Source organism: Cervus elaphus, chromosome 1 (genome assembly GCF_910594005.1).
Source record: "Cervus elaphus chromosome 1, mCerEla1.1, whole genome shotgun sequence".
In the NCBI taxonomy this organism is placed as follows: domain Eukaryota; kingdom Metazoa; phylum Chordata; class Mammalia; order Artiodactyla; family Cervidae; genus Cervus; species Cervus elaphus.
Genome location: NC_057815.1, coordinates 31,264,512 through 31,286,178, shown reverse-complemented (window position 1 = coordinate 31,286,178; position 21,667 = coordinate 31,264,512). Strand labels below are relative to the sequence as shown.

General features: G+C 39.6%; 1 protein-coding gene across 2 annotated transcripts in view; it reads left to right on the top strand.

Moving 5' to 3' along the window:
* The window catches only part of ALKBH8 (alkB homolog 8, tRNA methyltransferase), a 116,255-nt gene that overhangs the window by 51,606 nt on the left and 42,982 nt on the right, over positions 1-21,667 (top strand). For both annotated transcript variants that reach the window (XM_043898194.1, XM_043898203.1), the window contains exon 8: positions 13,761-13,867. In XM_043898194.1, the coding sequence (XP_043754129.1) occupies positions 13,761-13,867 (107 nt within the window). The remainder of the gene's footprint in view (positions 1-13,760; positions 13,868-21,667) is intronic.

Genomic DNA, 21,667 nt, shown 5'->3' with positions numbered 1-21,667 from the left:
TAGAAAAGCTAATTGGATATCAGTAGAAGTTTGTAATGTATTCTCAAATTGAGATTTATTTGTCATAAAGTTTTATTAAAGTATAAAGGAGACAGAGAAAGCTTCTGACGGACATCAGAAGGGGGCAGAAAGAGTGGCCCCCTGCTAGTCTTTAGCCAGATGTCATATAACTACTAGCAATCTGCTAATTAGAGAAAGAAAACGTCTCAAAACTCAGAGAATAGCACCAGGCCCCTCACCCACAACATGCATTTTGAGATAACCTTGGCACCAGGTGAGTTGTCTGAGCCATAAAATGATTGACATGAATCTTGAAGAAAGGCAGATTGCCGTACAAATAGTTTTGTTTATATAGTTTAGGGGAACAATATCTGAGTATAACATACTGGTTTGTCAAGTAGGTTCTGAGCCATTAGGTGGAACCCAAGACAGAGTCTGGGGTAAATGTATAGCATATTAACATAGCTTAAGACAAACATTTCCATAAGAAAAATGCATTGGTTAACTCAGGGTTTGAGAATAGGTAACTTTAAGTGAAACCAGGTGTTATTATGGCAACACAGTATTTTAAGAGAAACCTCCTTTTAAGTTTGTATAGAGAAGGAAAAAAAAGAAAGAAATATCGCTAGTTTGTTTCCTCCTGCTGCTTAAGAGAGATAAAAATGTCTGACACTTGCAGCCTGTTTTCTCCATTTGGAGACCTCTGGCCTTCCTGCCTGTTAAGTCAAACTAGATTAGCCAAGTAAAAGACCGAAGGTTTGTGGGGGCAGGGGCCCAAAAAGTCTGATAGGTATTCTAGAGGGGACTGCTTGAGGGTAGAGGAGAAAGTCATTTAGGGCTGGTATATCGAAGGCAGCACTGCCAGATGTTGAGGGTTTGAGGGAAAAGATGGAATTTGCCCTTGGTTTTGTTGAAGGGGATCTGGGGAGTCTCCTGCTTGGAGTTTACCAGAATAGGTTTTCTTTCAATGTCAAATTTAGATTTACACTCTTTGGCCCAGTGCATTTCTCTACGGCAGTAGGGGCAGACTTTTGGAGGTTTTTTTTTTTTTTTTTTCTTTTAATTATTAGCTTTCATAGGGCAGTCCCTTTTTAAATGGTACTTATCTCCACATGTAAAGCATCCTTTATTTTCCTTTTCTTAAGGCAGCAACCATTGTTTCAGCTAGCATTTGCATCTTTTGAGTTTCTGATCCTATATTGCGACAAGCCTTCAAATAATCAAAAATAGTCCCTGTGTCACAAATTGGGGCTATAGCCCTTTGACATTCCTGATTTGCATTATCATAAACAAGTAATTTTTTTTTTAAGTTGTCTTTTAGCTTTTTTCTTTCTTTTTTTTTTTTTTATTACAGTATGGGCTTAAGGGAGTCATTGCCAGAATCATTAGGTTCTATCAAGGGAGAGACTTTGGGATTTGTGCCCGCTGGCAGGAGAGGAGCGCTTGGAGCAGCCGGGGTAGGGTTAGTAGGAAAATTCTGAAATGTCTTATGTTGTTCTAACTGGACCTTTTGTAAGGCTTCATCATCTAATTCATATTCATGTAATAAGTGTTTTGCTTGTTGCCAAATATCAGGAGGGCTAGAATTACCTTGGAATGGCAGAATCACAGCTTCAATGAGAGCCCATAGGGGCCAGAAATCTATCGGAATATTTTTTCCCTGTCTGACGGCTCATTCAACATTGTCTTTGACCCGATGCCAAATTTCTAAATCAAAACTTCCTTCATCAGGGAACCAAGGCTTACATTCAACCACTGTCTGAAGGCAAGCCTCTATTCACTGGCGTGAAACTGAAAATCCCTGAACTTTAGATAAGTAATGAAGTAAAGTAGAAAAGTGAGGGAGCTTTCCAGCCGCTTGACCCATGTCTTAGTACTTACTGGCCTCAATAGGACCTCTGGGGTCACTCCGTCCGAATCTGCCACGTGTACCAGAGTCCCTGTTCTCGGCACCACTTGTTGATCCTTTATTGGACCGGAACCTGGTGGTCCGGAGTCGACAATGAGAGAGTGAAAGAAGGAAAGAGGCTAATATTCCCTGGGTTACGCAGCTGGCTTTCGCACTCCAGGGAATCAGCCAGAAATAGAGAGAGAGAGAGAGAGAGAAAGGAAGAAAGAAAGAAAGACACGGGGACCCAAGCTCTGATGGAGCAAAGGTGTTTCAATCAACATGGTGTGGGCATATATACTGTCTTACAAGGTAGTTATTCTCAGCAAAGATGAAGATTAAAATTCCAGACTTACAAAACATAAGGCGATCCATATTAAAGAGAGAGAGTTGTAAACAATCACTTTTACCATTTGGTTCATAAGAAGGAAGAGGGTACTTATCACTGTATTGAAAAACTAATGAAGGAAATGCCTGGATTCCTCAGCCCTGGGAGAGGCTTGCCCCTCCTCTTAATTCCTGAATATTCAGGAATTAATAAGGAACAGAGGATTCATGACAGATCCAAAACAGCACACAGGAAACCTCCTGTTAAATGCTTCCTGACAGTGATCAGTCTTTAGGCACCAGAAGTTTGGGAGCTACATGCTCATAGTCATTAAGTAGTTAATTTCTTCCTTTGATGGTGGTTTTAGCATCTAAAAAACTCAGTAAATATGTGTCAAATACTATTACCTAGGTACTATTGAGAGGGGCTAAAACAGAGGCTACTGGGAGAGGTCTGTCCCAGGAAAGCCCAATAGGGTCCTGCCCAGTTGCAGTTGAATCCCATGGAAAAGTTAGTGCAACCACAGAAGGTTTATATTTGGCAGGCTTCTTTGTAGTCTGCTAAATTCTCAGGCATGAAATATTTTCTCCAGCTAAATATAGTCACTTCTATCCTCTCAACTTTCTTCATTCTCTGTGAATCACACATCATTCTTCATGTCTTATTGTCTTTTGTTGATATATCCTTAAGAGTTTTAAAAGGTTAAAGGTCTCAGCCTATTTTTAACTGATAAGGATCAGGATTAAATTTGTCTTCTTTCTCAGAAGTGCTTCCAGTAGTGTTATGTTTTCATTTTCCTGTTTAGCCAGCATGGGGGAGATCAGTTTCCTGTACTTTTCTGTTATGCATCTGTCAGCTTAAAAAATGTTAACAACCTATAAGTTGAGAGTTATGTTTTATTCTGTGGGAATTTTTAGGACTTCAAGTCTGGGAGACATCATCTCAAGTAACCCTGAGAGAACTGGTCTAAGGAGGTGAAAGGAGGAGTGAAGCTTTATAGCAAAAGGCAGTAGTCTGAACATCAAAGGATTGTTAATAAAAAGAAAACCAGATATCCCAAGTTGAGGAATGTAGTGCTTTTTTGTATATGGGAAGATGCAAGAGTCTGGGCTCACTGAAATTGTTCCTATTATATGCATCTTGCTATCCTGGGGTCAGTGTCCTGAGTTTTTTCACATCCTGAACTTCCTTGGGGCTCATTGTAGGGAGTAGTTGCAGTCCGATGGCTGCTAGATTACAGGTTTCTTCTCCTTCCTGAGTGCCCCCAGAGCTCACCAGCCCACCTTGTTATTGTTCAGTTGCTAAGAGATGTCTGACTTTTTGTGACCCCATGAACTGCAGCACACCAGGTTTCTCTGTCCTCCGCTATTTCTCAGAGTTTGCTCAGATTCATGTCCGTTGAGTCAGTGATGCTTTCTAACCACCTCATCCTTTGTCACCCCCTTCTTTTGTCTTTAATCTTTTTCAGCATCAGGGTCTTTTCCAGTGAGTCACTGCAATTGCTGATGACTGTGACATCCTTATTTACTGATTCGGCAGGACATGTTTCATTTCTCACATCTTATCTTTACTTCAGTAAATACTTGAGTGATAACTATGTCTGCAGTTTCCTTTCTGTTGTATTTGGTTGTGTTAAGGGTTTTATAAGAGCAGAATGTCTAGAGTTTTTTGTTTGCTTTGAACTGAATATTATCTTTAATCTTGCCCCATTGTTGCAGGAGAAGGGTGTGTGAGAGAATAGTCATGTCCCAGGTCTTGGGTGAGTTCCTGGGATGGCTGCCAAGTGAGGATTCTGGAAAAGAATTCCGGAGTGAGCCATAGTAAAGTAAAAGATATTTTAGAGAGATATACGTTCCATAGACAGAATGTGGTCAGTCTCAGAAGGCAAGAACCAGATTTCAGGCTGTGGAGTGTTTAGTTTTTATGGGCTGGGTAATTATATATGCTAAGAAGTAGGAGGAATATTCTAACTGTTTGAGAGAAGGAGCAGAAGTTTCCAGGAACCGGGCCACAGCCCACTTTTTGTCCTTTTATGGTCAACCTGGGACCTGTCATGGTGTCTGAGAAAGTGTCATTTAGCATGCTAATGCATTGCAGTAAAAGTATAATAAGGCTAAAGTGCTTTTGGAATTTGAATCTTCAGCCATCTTGGGCCACGTTGGTTCTAACCAGTTTTGTTATATCCTCAGAGGCTGTGTCATTGTTACAGTGATTTTGTTCTGTTCCCTTTCTTCCTGTCTCATCATGAGCTTGCTGCTAACTTGATCTTTACTGACTCAGAAAATAAAATACGTAAAACCAAAAAGAATAATTGGAAAAAGTTCCAGTGGAGCAAAGCTGTCACAGGGCAGAATGATTCAGCAGTTGCTGGCAAGGATTGTTGATTGTGAATCCTTAGTAAATATTTGAAAAAATCTTTTTTATTTTGGTCTTTAACAAGCAGTGTTTTCAGGAAAATATTATAGATTTTATACCATTCCCTCCCTGTTGTTTGACCTGAGACCATGACAGGGAGGGCTCACAGCTCTGCCCATCGACAGAAAATGGACCCTGCCCATCAGAACAAGACCCACTTTCCACAGTCAGTCTCTTTGATCAGGAAGCTTTCATAAGCCTCTTATCCTTATCCATCAGGTAGCTGACAGAATGAAAACCAGAATCACAGAAAACTAATCAAACTGATCACATGGACCACAGCCTTGTCTAACTCAATGAAACTATGAGCTGTGCTGTGTAGGGCCACCCAAGATGAATGGGTCATGGTGGAGAGTTCTGACAAAACATGGTCCACTGGAGAAGGCAGTGGTAAACCACTTCAGTATTCTTGCCTTGAGAACCCCATGAAAAGTATGAAAAGGCAAAAAGACAGGACACTGAAAGATGAACTCCCCAGGTCAGTGGGTGTGCAGTATGCTACTGGAGAAAGTAGAGAAATAACTCCAGAAAGAATGAAGAGATGGAGCCAAAGCAAAAACAACATCCAGTTGTGGATGGGACTGGTGATGGAAGTAAAGACTGATGATGTAAAAAACAATATTGCATAGGAACCTGGAGTGTTAGGTCCATGAATCAAGGTAAATTACAAGTGGTCAGACAGGAGATGGCAAGAGTGAACATCAACTTTAGGAATCAGTGAACTGTCTATGGCCATACCACCCTGAACATGCCTGATCTCGTCTGATCTCGGAAGCTAAGCAGGGTTGGGCCTGGTTAGTACTTGGATAGGAGGAATCAGTGAACTAAGATGGACTGGAATGGACGAATTTAACTCAGATGACCATTATATCTACTACTGTGGGCAAGATTCCCTTAGAAGAAATGGAGTAGCCTCATAGTCAACAAGAGTTCAAAATGCAGTACTTGGGTGCAATCTCAAAAATGACAGAACGATTTCTGTTTGTTTCCAAGGCAAACCATTCAATATCACGGTAATCCAAGTCTGAAGAAGCTGAAGTTGGATGGTTCTGTGAAGACCTATAAGACCTTTTAGAACTAACACCTAAAAAAGATATCCTTTTCATGATAGGGGACTGGAATGCAAAAGTAGGAAGTCAAGAGATACCTGGAGTAACAGGCAAGCTTGGCCTTGGAGTACAAAATGAAGCAGGGCAAAAGGCTAACAGAGTTTTGACAAGAGAACACACTGGTCATAGCAAACACTCCTCCAGCAACACAAGAGAAGACTCTACATGTGGACATCACCAGGCGGTCAATACCAAAATCAGATTGGTTATATTCTTTGCAACCAAAAATGGAGAAGCTCTATAGAGTCAGCAAAAAAAAAAAAAAAAAAAAGACTGGGAGCTGACTGTGACTCAGGTCATGAACTCCTTATTGCAAAATTCAGACTTAAATTGAAGAAAGTATGGAAAACCACTACATCATTCAGGTATGACCTAAATCAAATCCCTTATGACTATACAGTAGAAGTGACAAATAGATTCAAGGGATTAGACTTGATAGACAGAGTGCTTGAAGAACTATGGACGGAGGTTTGTGACATTGTACAGGAGGCAGTGGTCAAGACCATCCCCAAGAAAAAGAAATGCAAAAAGGCAAAATGGTTGTCTGAGGAGCCCTTACAAATAGCTGAGAAAAGAAGAGAAGCAAAAGTCAAAGGAGAAAAGGGAAAGATATACCCATTTGAATGCAGAGTTCCAAAGAATAGCAAGGAGAGATAAGAAAGCCTTCCTCTAGAAGCAAAAGCTGGAATCAAGATTGCCGGGAGAAATACAATAACCTCAGATATGCAGATGAACCACCCTTATGGCAGAAAGTGAAGAAGAACTGAAGAGCCTCTTGATGAAAGTGAAAGAGGAGAGTGAAAAAGTTGGTTTAAAGCTCAACATTCAGGAAACGAAGATCATGGCATCCAGTCACATCACTTCATGGCAAATAGATGGGGAAACAGTGGAAAGAGTGTCAGATTTTATTTTTGGGGGCTCCAAAATCACTGCAGATGGTGATTGCAGCCATGAAATTAAAAGATGCTTACTCCTTGGAAGAAAAGTTATGACCAACCTAGACAGCATATTAAAAAGTAGAGACATTACTTTGCCAACAGTGGTCCATCTAGTCAAGGCTATGGTTTTTCCAGTGGTCATGTATGGATGTGAGAGTTGGACTGTGAAGAAAGCTGAGTGCCGAAAAATTGATGCTTTTGAACTGTGGTGTTGGAGAAGACTCTTGAGAGTCCCTCGGGCTGCAAGGAGATCCAACCAGCCCATCCTAAAGCAGATCAGTCCTGGGTATTCATTGGAAGAACTGATGCTGAAGCTGAAACTCCAATACTTCGGCCACCTCATGCAAAGAGTTGACTCATTGGAAAAGACCCTGATGCTGGGAAGGATTGGGGACGGGAGGAGAAGGTGATGACAGAGGATGAGATGGTTGGATGGCATCACCGACTTGATGGACATGAGTTTGAGTAAACTCCGGGAGTTGGTGATGGACGGGGAGGCCTGGCATGCTGCGGTTCATGGGGTCACAAAGAGTCGGACAGGACTGAGCAACTGAACTGAACTGAACTGACTTGAATTGGCAAATACAAAAATATGACAACCAAATGTTGATTGCCCATAACTCATGATCCAGAAATTGAATCTACATAGCTTAAAGAATTTATAATTACACAAGGAGATATGTACAAGAAGGTTATAAGACAACCTTTGGTACAAGCAAAATACCAGAATAACTCAAACATCTATCAATAGCAAAATAGATAAATTATTGTATTTTCCATGCTGGAATACTAAAGAGCACTGGAATGAATACATTTTCCTGTGCAACAAAATAGAAGAATCTAGGATTAAAATGTTAAGTGCATGAAAAGAAGTCACAGAAAAGTAAATAAAGTATGATTCTATCTACAAAAAAAAAAAAAAGCCTTCCTCAGTGATCACTTCAAAGAAATAGAGGAGAACAATAGAATGGGAAAGACTAGAGATCTCTTCAAGAAAATTAGAGATACCAAGGGAACATTTCATGCAAAGATGGGCTCAATAAAGGACAGAACAGTATGAACCTAACAGAAGCAGAAGATGTTAAGAAGAGGTGGCAAGAATACACAGAAAACTATACAAAAAAGATCTTCATGACCCAGAAAATGTGATGATGTGATCACTCACCTAGAACCAGACATCCTGGAATGCAAAGTCAAATGGGCCTTAGGAAGCATCACTATAAGCAAAGCTAGTGGAGGTGATGGAATTCCAGTTGAACTATTTCAAATCCTAAAAGATGATGCTGTGAAAGTGCTGCACTCAATATGCCAGCTAATTTGGAACACTCAGGAGTGGCCACAGGACTGGAAGAGATCAGTTTTCATTCCAATCCCCCCAAAAAAAGACAGTGCCAAAGAATGTTCAAACTGCTGCACAATTGGACCCATCTCACATGCTCAGAATTCTCCAAGCCAGGCTTCAGCAGTATGTGACCTGTGAACTTCCAGATGTGCAAGCTGGATTTAGTAAAGGCAGAGGAACCAGGGATCAAATTGCCAACTTCCATTGGATCGTCACAAAAGCAAGAGAGTTCCAGAAAAAAATCTACTTCTTTATTGACTATACCAAAGCCCTTGACTGTGTGGTTCACAACAAACTGTGGAAAATTCTGAAAGAGATGGGAATACCAGACCACCTTACCTCCCTCCTGAGAAATCTGCATGCAGGTCAAGAAGCAACAGTTAGAACCAGAAATGGAACAACAGACTGGTTCCAAATTGGGAAAGGAGCACGTCAATGCTGTGTATTGTCACCTTGCTTATTTAACTTCTATGCAGAGTACATCATGGGAAATGCCTGGCTGGCTGAAGCACAAGCTGGAATCAAGATTGCCGGGAGAAATATCAATAACCTCATACACAGATAACACCACCCTTACGGCAGAAAGCGAAGAAGAACTAAAGAGTCTCTTGATGAAAGTGAAAGAGGAGAGTGAAAGACCCAGCTTAAAACTCAGCATTCAGAAAACTAAGATCATGGCATCCAGTCCCATCCCTTCATAGCAAATAGATGGGGAAACAATGGAAACAGTGACAGACTTTATTTTCAGGGGCTCCAAAATCACTGCAGATGGTGACTGCAACCATCAAATTAAAAGATACTTGTTCCTTGGAAAAAAAACTATGACCATCGTAGACAGCATGTTAAAAAGCAGAGACATTACTTTGCTGACCAAGGTCCATCTAGTCAAAGCTATGGTTTTTCCAGTAGTCATGCATGGATTTGAGAGTTGGACTATAAAGAAAGCTGAGTGCCGCAGAATTGATGCTTTTGAACTGTGGTGTTGGAGATAACTCTTGAGAGTCTCTTGGACTGCACGGAGATCAAACCAGTAAATTGTAAGGCAAATCAGTCCTGAATATTAATTGGAAGGACTGATGCTGAAGCTGAAACTCCAATACTTTGGCCACCTGATGGAAAGAACTGACTCACTGGAAAAGACCCTGATGCTGGGAAAGATTGCAGGCAGGAGGAGAAGGGGATGACAAAGGATGAGATGTTTGGTGGCATCACCGACTCAATGGACATGATTTTGAGCAAGCTCTGGGAATTGGTGATGGACAGGGAAGCCTGGGGTTCTTCAGTCCTTGGGTTTGCAGAGTCAGACACGACTGAGTGACTGAACTGAAGTGATAAAACTGTACAGTTAGAGTCTAGTGGTTGATGATACAGTCCCATCAAGCGTTTTCACCCGGATTGATTTGATTCCTTTGAGTCACAGCTGATCATCTCTAATGAAGGAATTAATGTTTGTGTGTTCTCAGTGCTCAGTTGTGTCTGACTCTTTGCGACCCTTTGGACTGTAGCCCTCCAGGCTCCTCTCTAGGGTTTTTTTTCAGGCAAGAATGCTGGAGTGGGTTTCCATTTCCTCCTCCAGGGATCCTGCCAACCCAGGGATTTGACCCAGGGATGGAAGCCATATCTCCTGTGTCTCGTGCATTGCAGGTAGATTTTTTACCACTGAGCCAAATTAATAATATTCTGTTATTCTTTCTTTTTTGTGGACCTTTAGTGTTGATTCAGAAAATTGAAGCCTGTATGTATGTTTGCTTAAAAATGGGCTACAGTGTTCCCTTTCCCCTTTTCCCAACATTTAATAATGAAATTTTTCTTACAGAAAAGTTGATAGTATTATACAGTAAGTCTGTATATATTCACCACCTAGGTACTACAGTTAACATTTTAATATATCTGCTTTATTAAATGACTGTTCATCTTTCGATCCTCAGTCTGTCAGCTCATCTTCTTTTAGTTATACATTTCAGGGAAGTTGCAGGTTTCAGTACATTTCATGTCGAAAACATCAGAATTTATCTACAGTTTTTTTTTAAAATAGAATGCTTTTAGAGTGTGGAGAATGCTTTGTGGACTATTTGAAATTATTTGGAACAGATAATTGGAAAACTAAGTTCTATCATCATACTTTATTTTCCATACTTAGGTTGGAAGGGCATATGAAAAAGGGAAAAAGAGGTTTTTAGACCAGTATTATTGTTGTTGTTCAGTCACTCACTCATGTACGACTCTTTGCAACCCCATGCCAGAGTTCCCTGTCCTTCACTATCTCCTGGAGTTTGCTTAGACTCATGTCCCTTGAGTAGGTGATGCCGTCCAACTGTCTCATCATCTGTCGCTCCCTTCTCTTCCTGCCCTCAATCTTTCCCAGCATCAAGGTCTTTTGCAGCGAGTCAGCTCTTCGCATCAAGTGGTCAAAGTGTTGGAGTTTCAGCTTCAGCATCAGTCCTTCCAGTGAATACTCAGGACTGATTTCCTTTAGGATTGAGTGGTTTGATCTGTTTGTTGTCCAAGGGACTCTCAGGAATCTTCTCAGCACCACAGATTCAAAAGCATTGATTCTTTGGCACTCAACCTTCTTTTTGGTCCAACTCTCACATCCACACATGATTGCTGGAAAAACCATAGCTTTGACTATATGGACCTTTGTCAGCAAAGTGATGACTCTGCTTTTTAGTATGCTGTCTAGGTTGGTCATAACTTTTATTTCAAGGAGCAAGTGTCTTTTAATTTCATGGTAGATCACTATCTGCAGTGACTTTGGAGCCCCCCAAAATAAAGTCTGTCACTGTTCTCATTGTTTCCCTATCTGCATGCAATGAAGTGATGGGACCAGATGCCGTGATCTTCGTTTTCTGTTTTCTTTTAGGTCTTAGTTTTTGAATGTTGAGTTTTAAGCCAGCTTTTCCACACTCCTCTTTCATACTTCATCGAGAGGCTCTTTAATTTTTCTTCACTTTCTGCCATTTGCGAATCTGAGGTTATTGATATTCCTCCTGGAAATCTTGATTCCAGTTTGTGCTTCATCCAGCCCAGCATTTTGCATGATGTACTCAACATATAAGTTAAATAAGCAGGGTGACAATATACAGCCTTGACATACTCCTTTCCCAGTTTGGAACCAGTTCGTTTTTCCATGTTTGGATGGTTCTAACTGTTGCTTCTTGACCCACATACAGGTTTCACAGGAGGCAGGTAGGATGGTCTGGTTTTCCCATCTCTTTAAGAATTTCCCACACGTTGCTGTGATCCACACAGTCAAAGGCTTTAGCATAGTCAATGAAGCAGAAGTAGATGTTTTTCTGAAATTCCGTTGCTTTTTCTATGATCCAACAGATGTTGGCAATTTGATCTCTGGTTCCTCTGCCTTTTCTAAATCCAGCTTGTACGTCTGGAAGTTCTTGGTTCACATGCTGTTGAAGCCTCGCTTGAAGGATTTTGAGCATGATCTTGCTAGTATGTGAAGTTAGTGCAACTGTGCAGTAGTTTGAGCAAAGAAGGGCTTGCCCTTTGGGATTGGAATGAAAACCGACCTTTTCCAGTCCTGTGGCCACTGCTGAGTTTTCCAAATTTGTTGGCCTATGGAGTGCAGCACTTTAACAGTATCATCTTTTAGAATTTGAAATAGCTCAGCTGGGATTCCATCACCTCCACTAGTTTTGTAGTGATGTTTCCTAAGGCCTGCTTGACTTCACACTCCAGGATGTCTGGCTCTAGGTGATTGATCACACCATCCTGGTTATCAGAGTCATTAAGACTTTTTTGTACAGTTCTTCTGTGTTTTCTTGTTACCTCTTCTTAATATCTTCTGATCTGTTAGATCCATACCATTTTTGTCCTTTATTGTGCCCATCTTTGCATGAAATGTTCCCTTGGTAACTCTAATTTTCTTGAAAAGATCTCTTTTCTTTCCAATTCTTTTGTTTTCCTCTGTTTCTTTGCGTTGATCACTTAAAAAGGCTTTCTTATCTCTGTGTGCTATTCTTTGGGACTCTGCATTCAGATGGGTGTATCTTTCCTTTTCTCTTTTGCCTTTCACTTCTCTTCTCAGCTATTTGTAAGGCCTCCTCAGACAACCGTTTTTCCTTTTTGCATTTCTTTTTCTTGGGGATGGTTTTGATCACTGCCTGCTGTACAGTGTTATGAACCTCCATCTATAGTTTTTCAGGCACTATGTTTATCAGATCTAATCCCTTGAATATATTTGTCACTTCTACTGTATAGTCATAAGGGATTTAACTTAGGTCATACCTGAATGGCCTGGTGGTTTTCCCTGTTTTCTTCAATTTAAGTCTGAATTTTGCAATAAGATTCAATATAATTCTATATAATTTATGAAGGATTTTCATGTTTATCATCTGTTTTACCCAACATTATTATTATTAATAATAAGTAATCATTACTAAATGCTTGCTTTAGTGCCAGGTACTGTCCTAAATTTACCTTTGATGAAGGTACTATGCTAAATTAATGTTCATCCCACTGATACTTAGTTGGCATATTTATTTTTCACATGGATTGATTTGTTTGCTTAAATATTTTTTTAGCCCTTTGACATGCCTTTTTAAAATTTACATTTGGAGATTTCCCTTGTGGTTCCATGGCTAAATGCTGCTCCAAATTCAAGAGACCCAGGTTCAATCGCTGGTCAGGAAACTAGATCCCATATGCTGCAACTAAGACCCAGTGCAGCCAAATAAATAAATGAATAAATAAGAAAATATTTTTTAAAAAAAATCTCATTTGTCAACTGCTGCTGTGTTTAAACTGAAGTTGCTAGTCTAGACACAAAAACATTTTCTTGGGTGTTTTCTTGGTGCTTTATACATTGTGGTTTATAATATTTGATCATAATTTAGGAAGAATCACTGAATATCTTCCTGTGTTTTTTGATTATCTCATAAATCAGTCTAAAGTCTAAAATGTTGTGTCACTTTAAAGGAAAAATGGAGTATATGAAAATCTACAGCTAACAGTTACTTCTCCTTAGATTGTTAATTGTTAATATTCTAAAATGGGCTTCCCCCATGGCACTAGTGATAAAGATCCCACCTGCCAGTGCAGGAGATGTAAGAGATGCAGGTTAGTTCCTAAGGAATTAGGAAGTGCAGGAAGATCCTCTGGAGGAAGGCATGGCAACCCACTGCAGTATTCTTTCCTGGAGAATCCCATGGACAGAGGAACCTGGCAGGCTACAGTCCAGAGAGTTGCAAAAAGTTGGACACAACTGAAGTGACTTTGCATGCATGCACATGAATAATAATATCTACTTTTGCAGATATATATACAAATATCTTTTGTATTTACAATGTGCCAGATACTATGACAATCCTAAGAGTTGAGGAAGCTGGACACAGAGGGGTTAAATGAGTTGTCCTGAATCATATGGCCAGTAAGTGAAAAAGCCAAGATATGAATGTTTCAGGTTCTAAGTCCTTGAATTTGAGTACTAATGTTTTTCATAGTGTGAATGCTTCTCTGGCCACCTGCATCATAATTTCCTTAGGTAATTGTTAGAAATGCAGATTCCTGAGCCTTACTGTAGACCTACTTTTAGTCATTCGGTTGATTCTTATGTGCACTAAAGTTTAAGAACCACTGTGCTATGTATGCTCTCCTGTAAGCATTACCATGTTTTAATCTCTGTTAGCTTAGAAAGATAGACAGAATCAATGAATTGCTTTTATCTTTGAAGTGTATGACTTTCTGGATTGATTGGTCTTTATGCTTTTGCCTTTATTTCAAGATTGTCATGGATTTTAAGCACCCAGATGGTATGACAGTGCCAGTTATGCTGCCTCGTCGGAGTTTGCTGGTGATGACAGGAGAATCTAGATACCTTTGGACCCATGGGTATGTACTGAAATGACCTAGATGACAGGATACCTTTTCTTTGTGGGAGTCTCATTCTTTTCTGAGCCGCCAGAACCATGCCTCAGGCTTGCACATTGAGGCTTGCACATGTCCTGGCGCCCCCAGGGACATCTATGGCTTTTTAAAAAACTCTTTATTTTGAAAAAATTTCATATTTAAAGAAAAATTGTAAGCATAGTATGGTGAATTCCCTTCACCTTTCACATAGGTTTACCAGTTGTGAATATTTTGCTGTCTGATTTCACTGCTGCCAAAATCTTTTCTCCATGTCCACTGATGCTGCACAGACACATGAAGAAAGAGTTTGGAAGAAATAGAAATCTGGCTTTAATCCTCTGCTTGGTGGAGTGACACACACCTATAGTCCCAGCTTTGGGAAGCTGAGGCAAGAAGATTGCTTGAGCCCAGGAGTTCTGGGCTGTAGTACACTATGCTGATCCGGTGTCTGCGCTAAGTTTGGCATCATTTTTTCTCCAATGTGTTATTGTTATTATTATTTTTGCTCAATCTTTTGAGAGAAAGTTGTAGCCATGATGACCCTTTATCTTTACATGGTTCATTGCATATTTTTAAAGAGCAAGAACATTGTCTGTATTAGGGGTTGGCAAACTATGGCTCATGAGCCAACTTCAGCCCTTGTTTTTACACAGCTCTTGATCTAAAAGTGGTTTTACATTTTTAAAGTGTTGTAAAGAACAAAAACAAAAAGAATATGCGGTAGAGACTATAGATGGCCTTCTATGGCTGAAATACATACTTTCTGGTTTTGTTATAGAAAAAGTGCCAGCCCCTTGTTCTACGAAACTGCAGTATATGCCTCAAATTCAGGAAATTCAGCATTGATAAAATGCTCTTATCATGCTCATACAATCCACCTTGTAAATTTGCTAGTTGCACTTTATACTACTGTCAAAGAAAACCAGACCTTGACAGTAGTTAAAGCAACAAAAACAGATTTTACTCAGGAAGTATTGTAATACAGGAAAATAGTATAGGAGTGGACTCAATTTCAAATGTAATAAGGAAAAATGGAGATTTATAGACAGGGAACCTGGGATTGAGGGTGGGGCAGTGTGCATGGACAGAAAACTACTAACAAGAAACATCAGTAGGAAGGGAGAATTCTGGCTAAACCAACCACAGGATTCTTTCTGAAGGCAAGCCACAGTGATCAGACATCATCTGGGGAAAGATAGGTGTAAGGAATTTGGTCAGTTACCAAGGATGATAAGGTATGGAGGATGGTGGATTGTGGCTAAACTGACTTACCAGGATTCTTGCTAAAGTAGGACACTAGTCAGCCTAAGAACAGTGCCTATTTGGGCTCAGAGTCAGTTTAGTTCAGTCACTTAGTCATGTCTGACTCTTTGCGACCCCATGGAGTGCAGCATGCCAGGCTTCCCTGTCCATCACCAACTACTGGAGCTTGCTCAAACTCATGTCCATCGAATTCATGATGCAATCCAACCATCTCATCCTCTGTCGTCCCCTTCTCCTCCTGCCTGCAGTCTTTCCCAGCATCAGGGTCTTTTCCACTGAGTCAGTTCTTTGCATCAGATGACCAACGTATTGGAGTTTCAACTTCAGCATCCGTTCTTCCAATGAATATTCAGGACTGATTTCCTTTAAGATTGACTGGTTTGATCTCCTTGCTGTCCAAGGGACTCTCAAGAGTCTTCTCTAACACCACAGTTCAAAAACATCAATTCTCTGGCAGTCAGCCTTCTTTATGGTCCAACTCTCACACCCATACATGACTACTGGAAAAACTATAGCTTTGACTAGATGGACCTTTGTTGGTGAAGTAATGTCTCTGCCTTTTAATATGCTGTTTAGGTTTGTCATAGCTTTTCTTCCAAGGAGCAAGCATCTTTTAATTTGATGGCTGCAGTCACCATCTGCAGTGATTTTGGAGCACAAGAAAATAAAGTCTGTCACTGTTTCCATTGTTTCCCTGTCTATTTCCCATGAGGTAATGGGACCAGATGCCATGATCTTAGTTTTTTTGAATGTTGAGTTTTAAGCCAGGTTTTTCATTCTCATCTTTCAACTTCATCAAGAGTCTCTAGTTCTTCGCTTTCTGCCATAAGGGTGATGTCATCTGCATATCAGAGTTTCTGATATTTTCCTGGAAAACTTGATTTCAGCTTGTGCTTCATTCATCCAGCCCAGCATTTTGCATGATGTACTCTGCATATAAGTTAAATAAGCAGGGTAACAATATACAGTGTTGACATGCTCCTTTCACGATTTGGAACCAGTCTGTTGTTCCATGTCTGGTTCTAACTGTTGCTTCTTGACCTACATACAGATTTCTCAGGTGGCAGGTAAGGTGGTCTCGTGGTCTGGGCTCAGAGGAACCTGACTAAAGTTTGGTTGAGGAGAGTCTGTCAGTACCTTGTGGTAAGTTTTCTGTCTGATCTAGGATTTGGTCTATGGTCTTGCATTACATTTAGTTGTCAATTTTCTTTAGTCTTCTTTAATTTGAAGCAAGTTTTCAACTTTTCTTTGTCTTTTTGACATTTACACATTTACACAACAAATGGCAGTTTTAGAGAATGTTCCTTGAGATTTTTTTATATTGAATCTAATGTAAACGAAATGAGTTATTAACTTTTGGCAGGAATAAATCCTCAGTCTTTTGAGGTGGAAGCATCATACTGCTAAAATTTGCATATATTGTTCTTAAAATACTACTGAATTCTGAACTTATAAATGCTGCCTTGGTTGGAGATTTTTTTCTTTTTTAACTCATTTCTTAAAAATTCAGAGAAGTGAGCATTTAAATGGGTTTGTAACCTGTCCTGAATGAGCCATAAAAACAGCCTGATTTTGTGCACTAAGGATTAAATTTGCCTGATTTTTTTTTCACAGCCATTTAAAATATTTTTCACTTTCAGCAATTGAAAATGGTGATGTGATCCAGTAGTTTAAAGTATTCCTGTAATTTTGAAAATACTATAAAGGCAAAGGAGAAAAGGAAATATATACCCATCTGAATGCAGAGTTCCAAAGAATAGCAAGGAGAGGTAAGAAAGCCTTCCTCAGCAATCAATGTAAAGAAATAGAAGAAAACAATATAATGGGAAAGACTAGAGATCTCTTCAAGAAAATTAGAGGTACCAAGAGAACACTTCATGCAAATATTGGCACAATAAAGGACAGAAACAGTATGGACCTAACAGATATTAAGAAAAGGTGGTAAGAATACCCAGAAGTATACAAAAAATATCTTAATGACCCAGATAACCATGATGGTGTGATCACTCACTTACAGCCAGACATCCTGGAGTGTGAAGTCAAGTGGGCCTTAGGAAGCATCACTACAAACAAAGCTAGTGGAGGTGATGGAATTCCAGCTGAGCTATTTCAAATCCTAAAAGATGATACTGTTAAAGTACTGCATTCCATATGCCAACAAATTTGGAAAACTCATCAGTGACCATAGGACTGGAAAAGGTCAGTTTTCATTCCAATCCCAAAGAACAGGGCCAAGAATGTTCAAACTATTGCACAGTTGTACTCACTTCACGTGCTAGCAAGGTCATGCTCAAAATCCTTCAAGTAGGCTTCAACAGTATGTGAACCAAGAACTTCCAGATGTTCAAGCTGGTTTTAGAAAAGGTAGAGGAACCAGAGATCAAATTGGCAACATCCTTTGGTTCATAGAAAGAGCAGGAGAGTTCCAGAAAAACATCTACTTCTGCTTTATTGGCTATGCTAAAGCCTTTGACTGTGTGGATCACAACAACCTATGGAAAATCTTAAAGAGACAGGAATACAAGACCACCTTACCTACCTTCTAAGAAATCTGTATGCGGGTCAAGAAGCAACAGTTAGAACCAGACATGGAACAACAGACTGGTTCCACATCGTGAAAGGAGTACGTCAAGGCTGTATATTGTCACCCTGCTTATTTAACTTCTATGCAGAGTACCTCATTGGAAATGCCAGGCTGGATGAAACACAAGGTGGAATCAAGATTTCCGGGAAAAATATCAATAACCTCAGATATACAGATGATACCACCCTTATTGCAGAAAGCAAAGAAGAATTGAAGAGTCTCGATGAGTGTGGAAGAGAAGAGTGAAAAGCTGGCTTAAAAGTCAACATTCAAAATACGAAGATCATGGCATCTGGTTCCATGACTTCATGGCAAATAGACAGGGAAACAATGGAAACAGTGACAGACTTTATTTTTCTGGGCTCCAAAATCACTGCAGATGGTGACTGCAGCTATGAAATTAAAAGACACTTGCTCCTTGGAAGAAAAGCTATGACCAATGTGAACAGCATATTAAAAAGCAGAGACATTACTTCACCAACAAAGGTCCATCTAGTCAAAGCTATAGTTTTTCCATCAATCATGTACAGATGTGAGAGTTAGACCATAAAAAAGCTGAGTGCCAGAGAATTGATGTTTTTGAACTGTGGTGTTAGAGAAGACTCTTGAGAGTCCCTTGGACAGCAAGAAGATCAAACCAGTCAATCCTAAATGAAAGCAGTCCTGAATATTCATTGGAAGGACTGATGTTGAAGGTGAAGCTCCAATACTTTGGCCACCTGATGAGAGGAACTGACTCACTGGAAAGACCCTGATGGTGGAAAAGATTTCAGGCAGGAGGAGAAGGGGATGACAGAGGATGAGATGGTTGGACGACATCACCAACTTGAAGGACATGAATTTGAGCAAGCTCTGGGAGTTGGCGACAGACAGGGAATCCTGGTGTGCTGGAGTACATGGGGTTGCAAAGAGTTGGACATGACTGAGAGACTGAACTACTGACTGAGCATTTGTATTTTTCAAAACATTTCAAGATTAACCTGATACACATCTGGATTTTAAAAATTGTTTACAGATTTTTCTAGTAGATCCTAGTTTTGGTCATATGGAGTTCTGTTATTTTGGTCAACACCAATCATGATACAATGGTATTAAGGGAGCAACAGTTGCATAATCACAAGAGTAAAAGATGTTTACCAGTTTTCACAATCAATATCCAGAAAGAAAATAAAAGTTACAGTTGCAAACCGTAATGCAAACATGATTAACTTAACAATATAAAATAATTGCATACCAATTTGGGAGGGTCAAGCAGAGTGATGTGATTCGTAGAAGTGCATACATGTACATATTTTCATCCACCCAGTGAGTCTGCCTTTAATCCATTTACATTTAAGGTATTCATCAATATGTATGATCCTGATCCAGGGAGGCCTGGCATGCTGCAGTCCATGGGGTCGCAAAGAGTCGGACACGACTGAGCGACTGAACTGAACTGAACTGATGATCCTATTACTGTTTTCTTAATTGTTTTGAGTTTACTTTCTGCAGGTCTTGTCCTTCTCTTGTGTTTTCTTCCTAGAGAAATTCCTTCAATGTTTGTTGTAAAGCTAGTTTGGTGGTGCTGCATTCTCTTAACTGTTACTTGTCTGAAAAGTTTTGATTTCTCCTTCAAATCTGAAGGAGAGTTTTGCTGGGTAGAGTATTCTCGGTGGTAGGTTCTTCCCTTTCATCACTTTAAATATTTCATGCCATTCCCTCCTGGCTTGTAGAGTTTCTGTTGAGAAATCAGCTGATAGCCTGAGGGGAGTTCTGTTGTATGTTATTCGTCATTTTTCCCTTGTTGCTTTTAATATTTTATCTGTCTTTAATTTTTGTCAGTTTGATTACTGTGTGTCTCGGTGTTTTCCTCTTTGGGTTTATCCTGCCTGTGTGTGTATGTATGTGTGTGTTAAGAAAGAGAGAGAAGAATGGAGAAAAGTGAAGGGAAGAGACAGTGATGGGAACACAGAAAGACTGACCAAACAAATGGTGAATCAACTATTGGAAGCTTCCTTGGAATCTGAGTGGAAGGGAGAATTAATCAAAGAGGCACATTCAGCGTACCAAAAATACATATAAACTCTAGATATAAACTTTGATTAAAAATATTTTGATCTGTGCTAAAAAACACTAGCAAGCACCACTGAAGAAGAGTGATTCACGCAGCCAGTTCAAACACTTCTTTTTTGGCTGCACTGGGTCTTTGTTGCTTTTTGTGCAGACTTTCTCTAGTTGTGGTGAGGGGGGGTCTCCTCTTTGTTGCAGTGCTTGGACTGTTCATTGCGGTGGGTTTTCTTGTTGCAGAGCACAGGCTCTAAGTGTGCAGGATTCAGTATTTGAAATGTGGGCTTCAGTAGTTGTGACACACAGGCTCAGTAGTTGCGGCACATGGGCCTAGTTGCTCTGAGGCACATGGAATTCTCCCGAACCAGGTATCGAACCTGTGTCTCCTGCCCTGGCAGGTGGAATCCCATCCACTACGCCACCAGGGAAGTCCCCAAACACTTTTAATTGGACGTAGTTAAAGTTTACTGTTCTAGTTACCATGCACTAAAGCAGAGATGGCAGACTGGCAGAACATGAGTCAAATATAGCAGTCAGACTCTTTGGCTGGGGCACTGGTAGTCAACATTGTAGAATTTAAAAAAACTGGTTGTATATGAATATCAGCAGCTTTTAAAGGATTCTGAATTTTCAGCTTCTTTTGAAAATTGAGAACTTCTGAAAACATTAGACCACAGTATCTTTTGACAGCAGTAGCTGAGACTGTCAATGGCCTTCTTTAGGTGAAACTATATTTTCAGGTTCTCTAGGGTTCCTACCACTTTCTATGATTGCCTGAAGTATTACTGAGTATCAGTTGTCTTTTATCACTGTGCTCATACTAATGTTTTTATCTTATAACAGAGTTAAATGAAAATTAATTATTTCTTAAACTTATATCTGTTTTAGAAGTGTGGGGAAAAGCTAGAAGGAATAGGAATGTGTGTTTTAAGAAAAATGGAAGACAACACTTAGTTTTTTTGAAATGAAGACAGTTCCTATGTGTTTAATGGCAAACAGTGTATTTCTAAAGTCTACCTGCTTCCCTCATTTATGTTATTAGACTAGGCTCGGGTTCAGTTAGTTCATGAATCTGTGTGAGCTCTCCTTTTAAATTATTTTTGGAACTCTTTGTGCTATACTCTCTGAAAGCTTTACATACATTAACTCATGTAACTGATATAATCACAGTGAAAAGTTTTTTTCATGGTTTTGTCCACATTTTTAAAAGAAATTGGAGCCTAAAGAGGTTCCATAACTTGTACAAAGTTACAAATCCAGTCAGGGGCAGAGACAAGATCAGAGTCTGTCTTCAGGATCTGTGGTCTTAACCAGACTGTTATAGTTAAATTCGTTTGCTCCCTTTCATCTGAATTTATGCAGGTGCCTTGTAGCCTTCACACTTTTGTCAACTCTTAATGGAATAAATTTCCTTTTCCTTTCCATTCACTTCTTTTTAACATATAGCTCAACTTTTGTTTCCTTTACAATGTATAAAGTTTTTTCTGATGACAATAGCCTAAAATAATTTCTCCCTTAACTCCTAAAGACTGTGTTGCCTCCTACTGACTTGTGCTATCTTTTTTTATCATAGTGAACTATTATTTAAATTTATAATAGTGTTTTTATCTTTTCATTTAATGTTTTCCCAAATAGATTATAATTTGATTGAGTACAGGGAAAAAAGATGTTCAGAGATATACAAATAATTATTTTTAACATATAGATTGCCTAGTCCCAAAAATCTGAGATGGGTTCCAAAAGCAGTAAGTACTTCTTGACCTTTGCCTAAGATTTAACTCTAGGCAACTGAAGTAGTTGACTTCAAAGAGCCATAATAGAGAACTGTTTAGTACCTAAGAGAGAATTGCTAATAAGAATTTCAAGATATTCATTGTTATGAAATAACT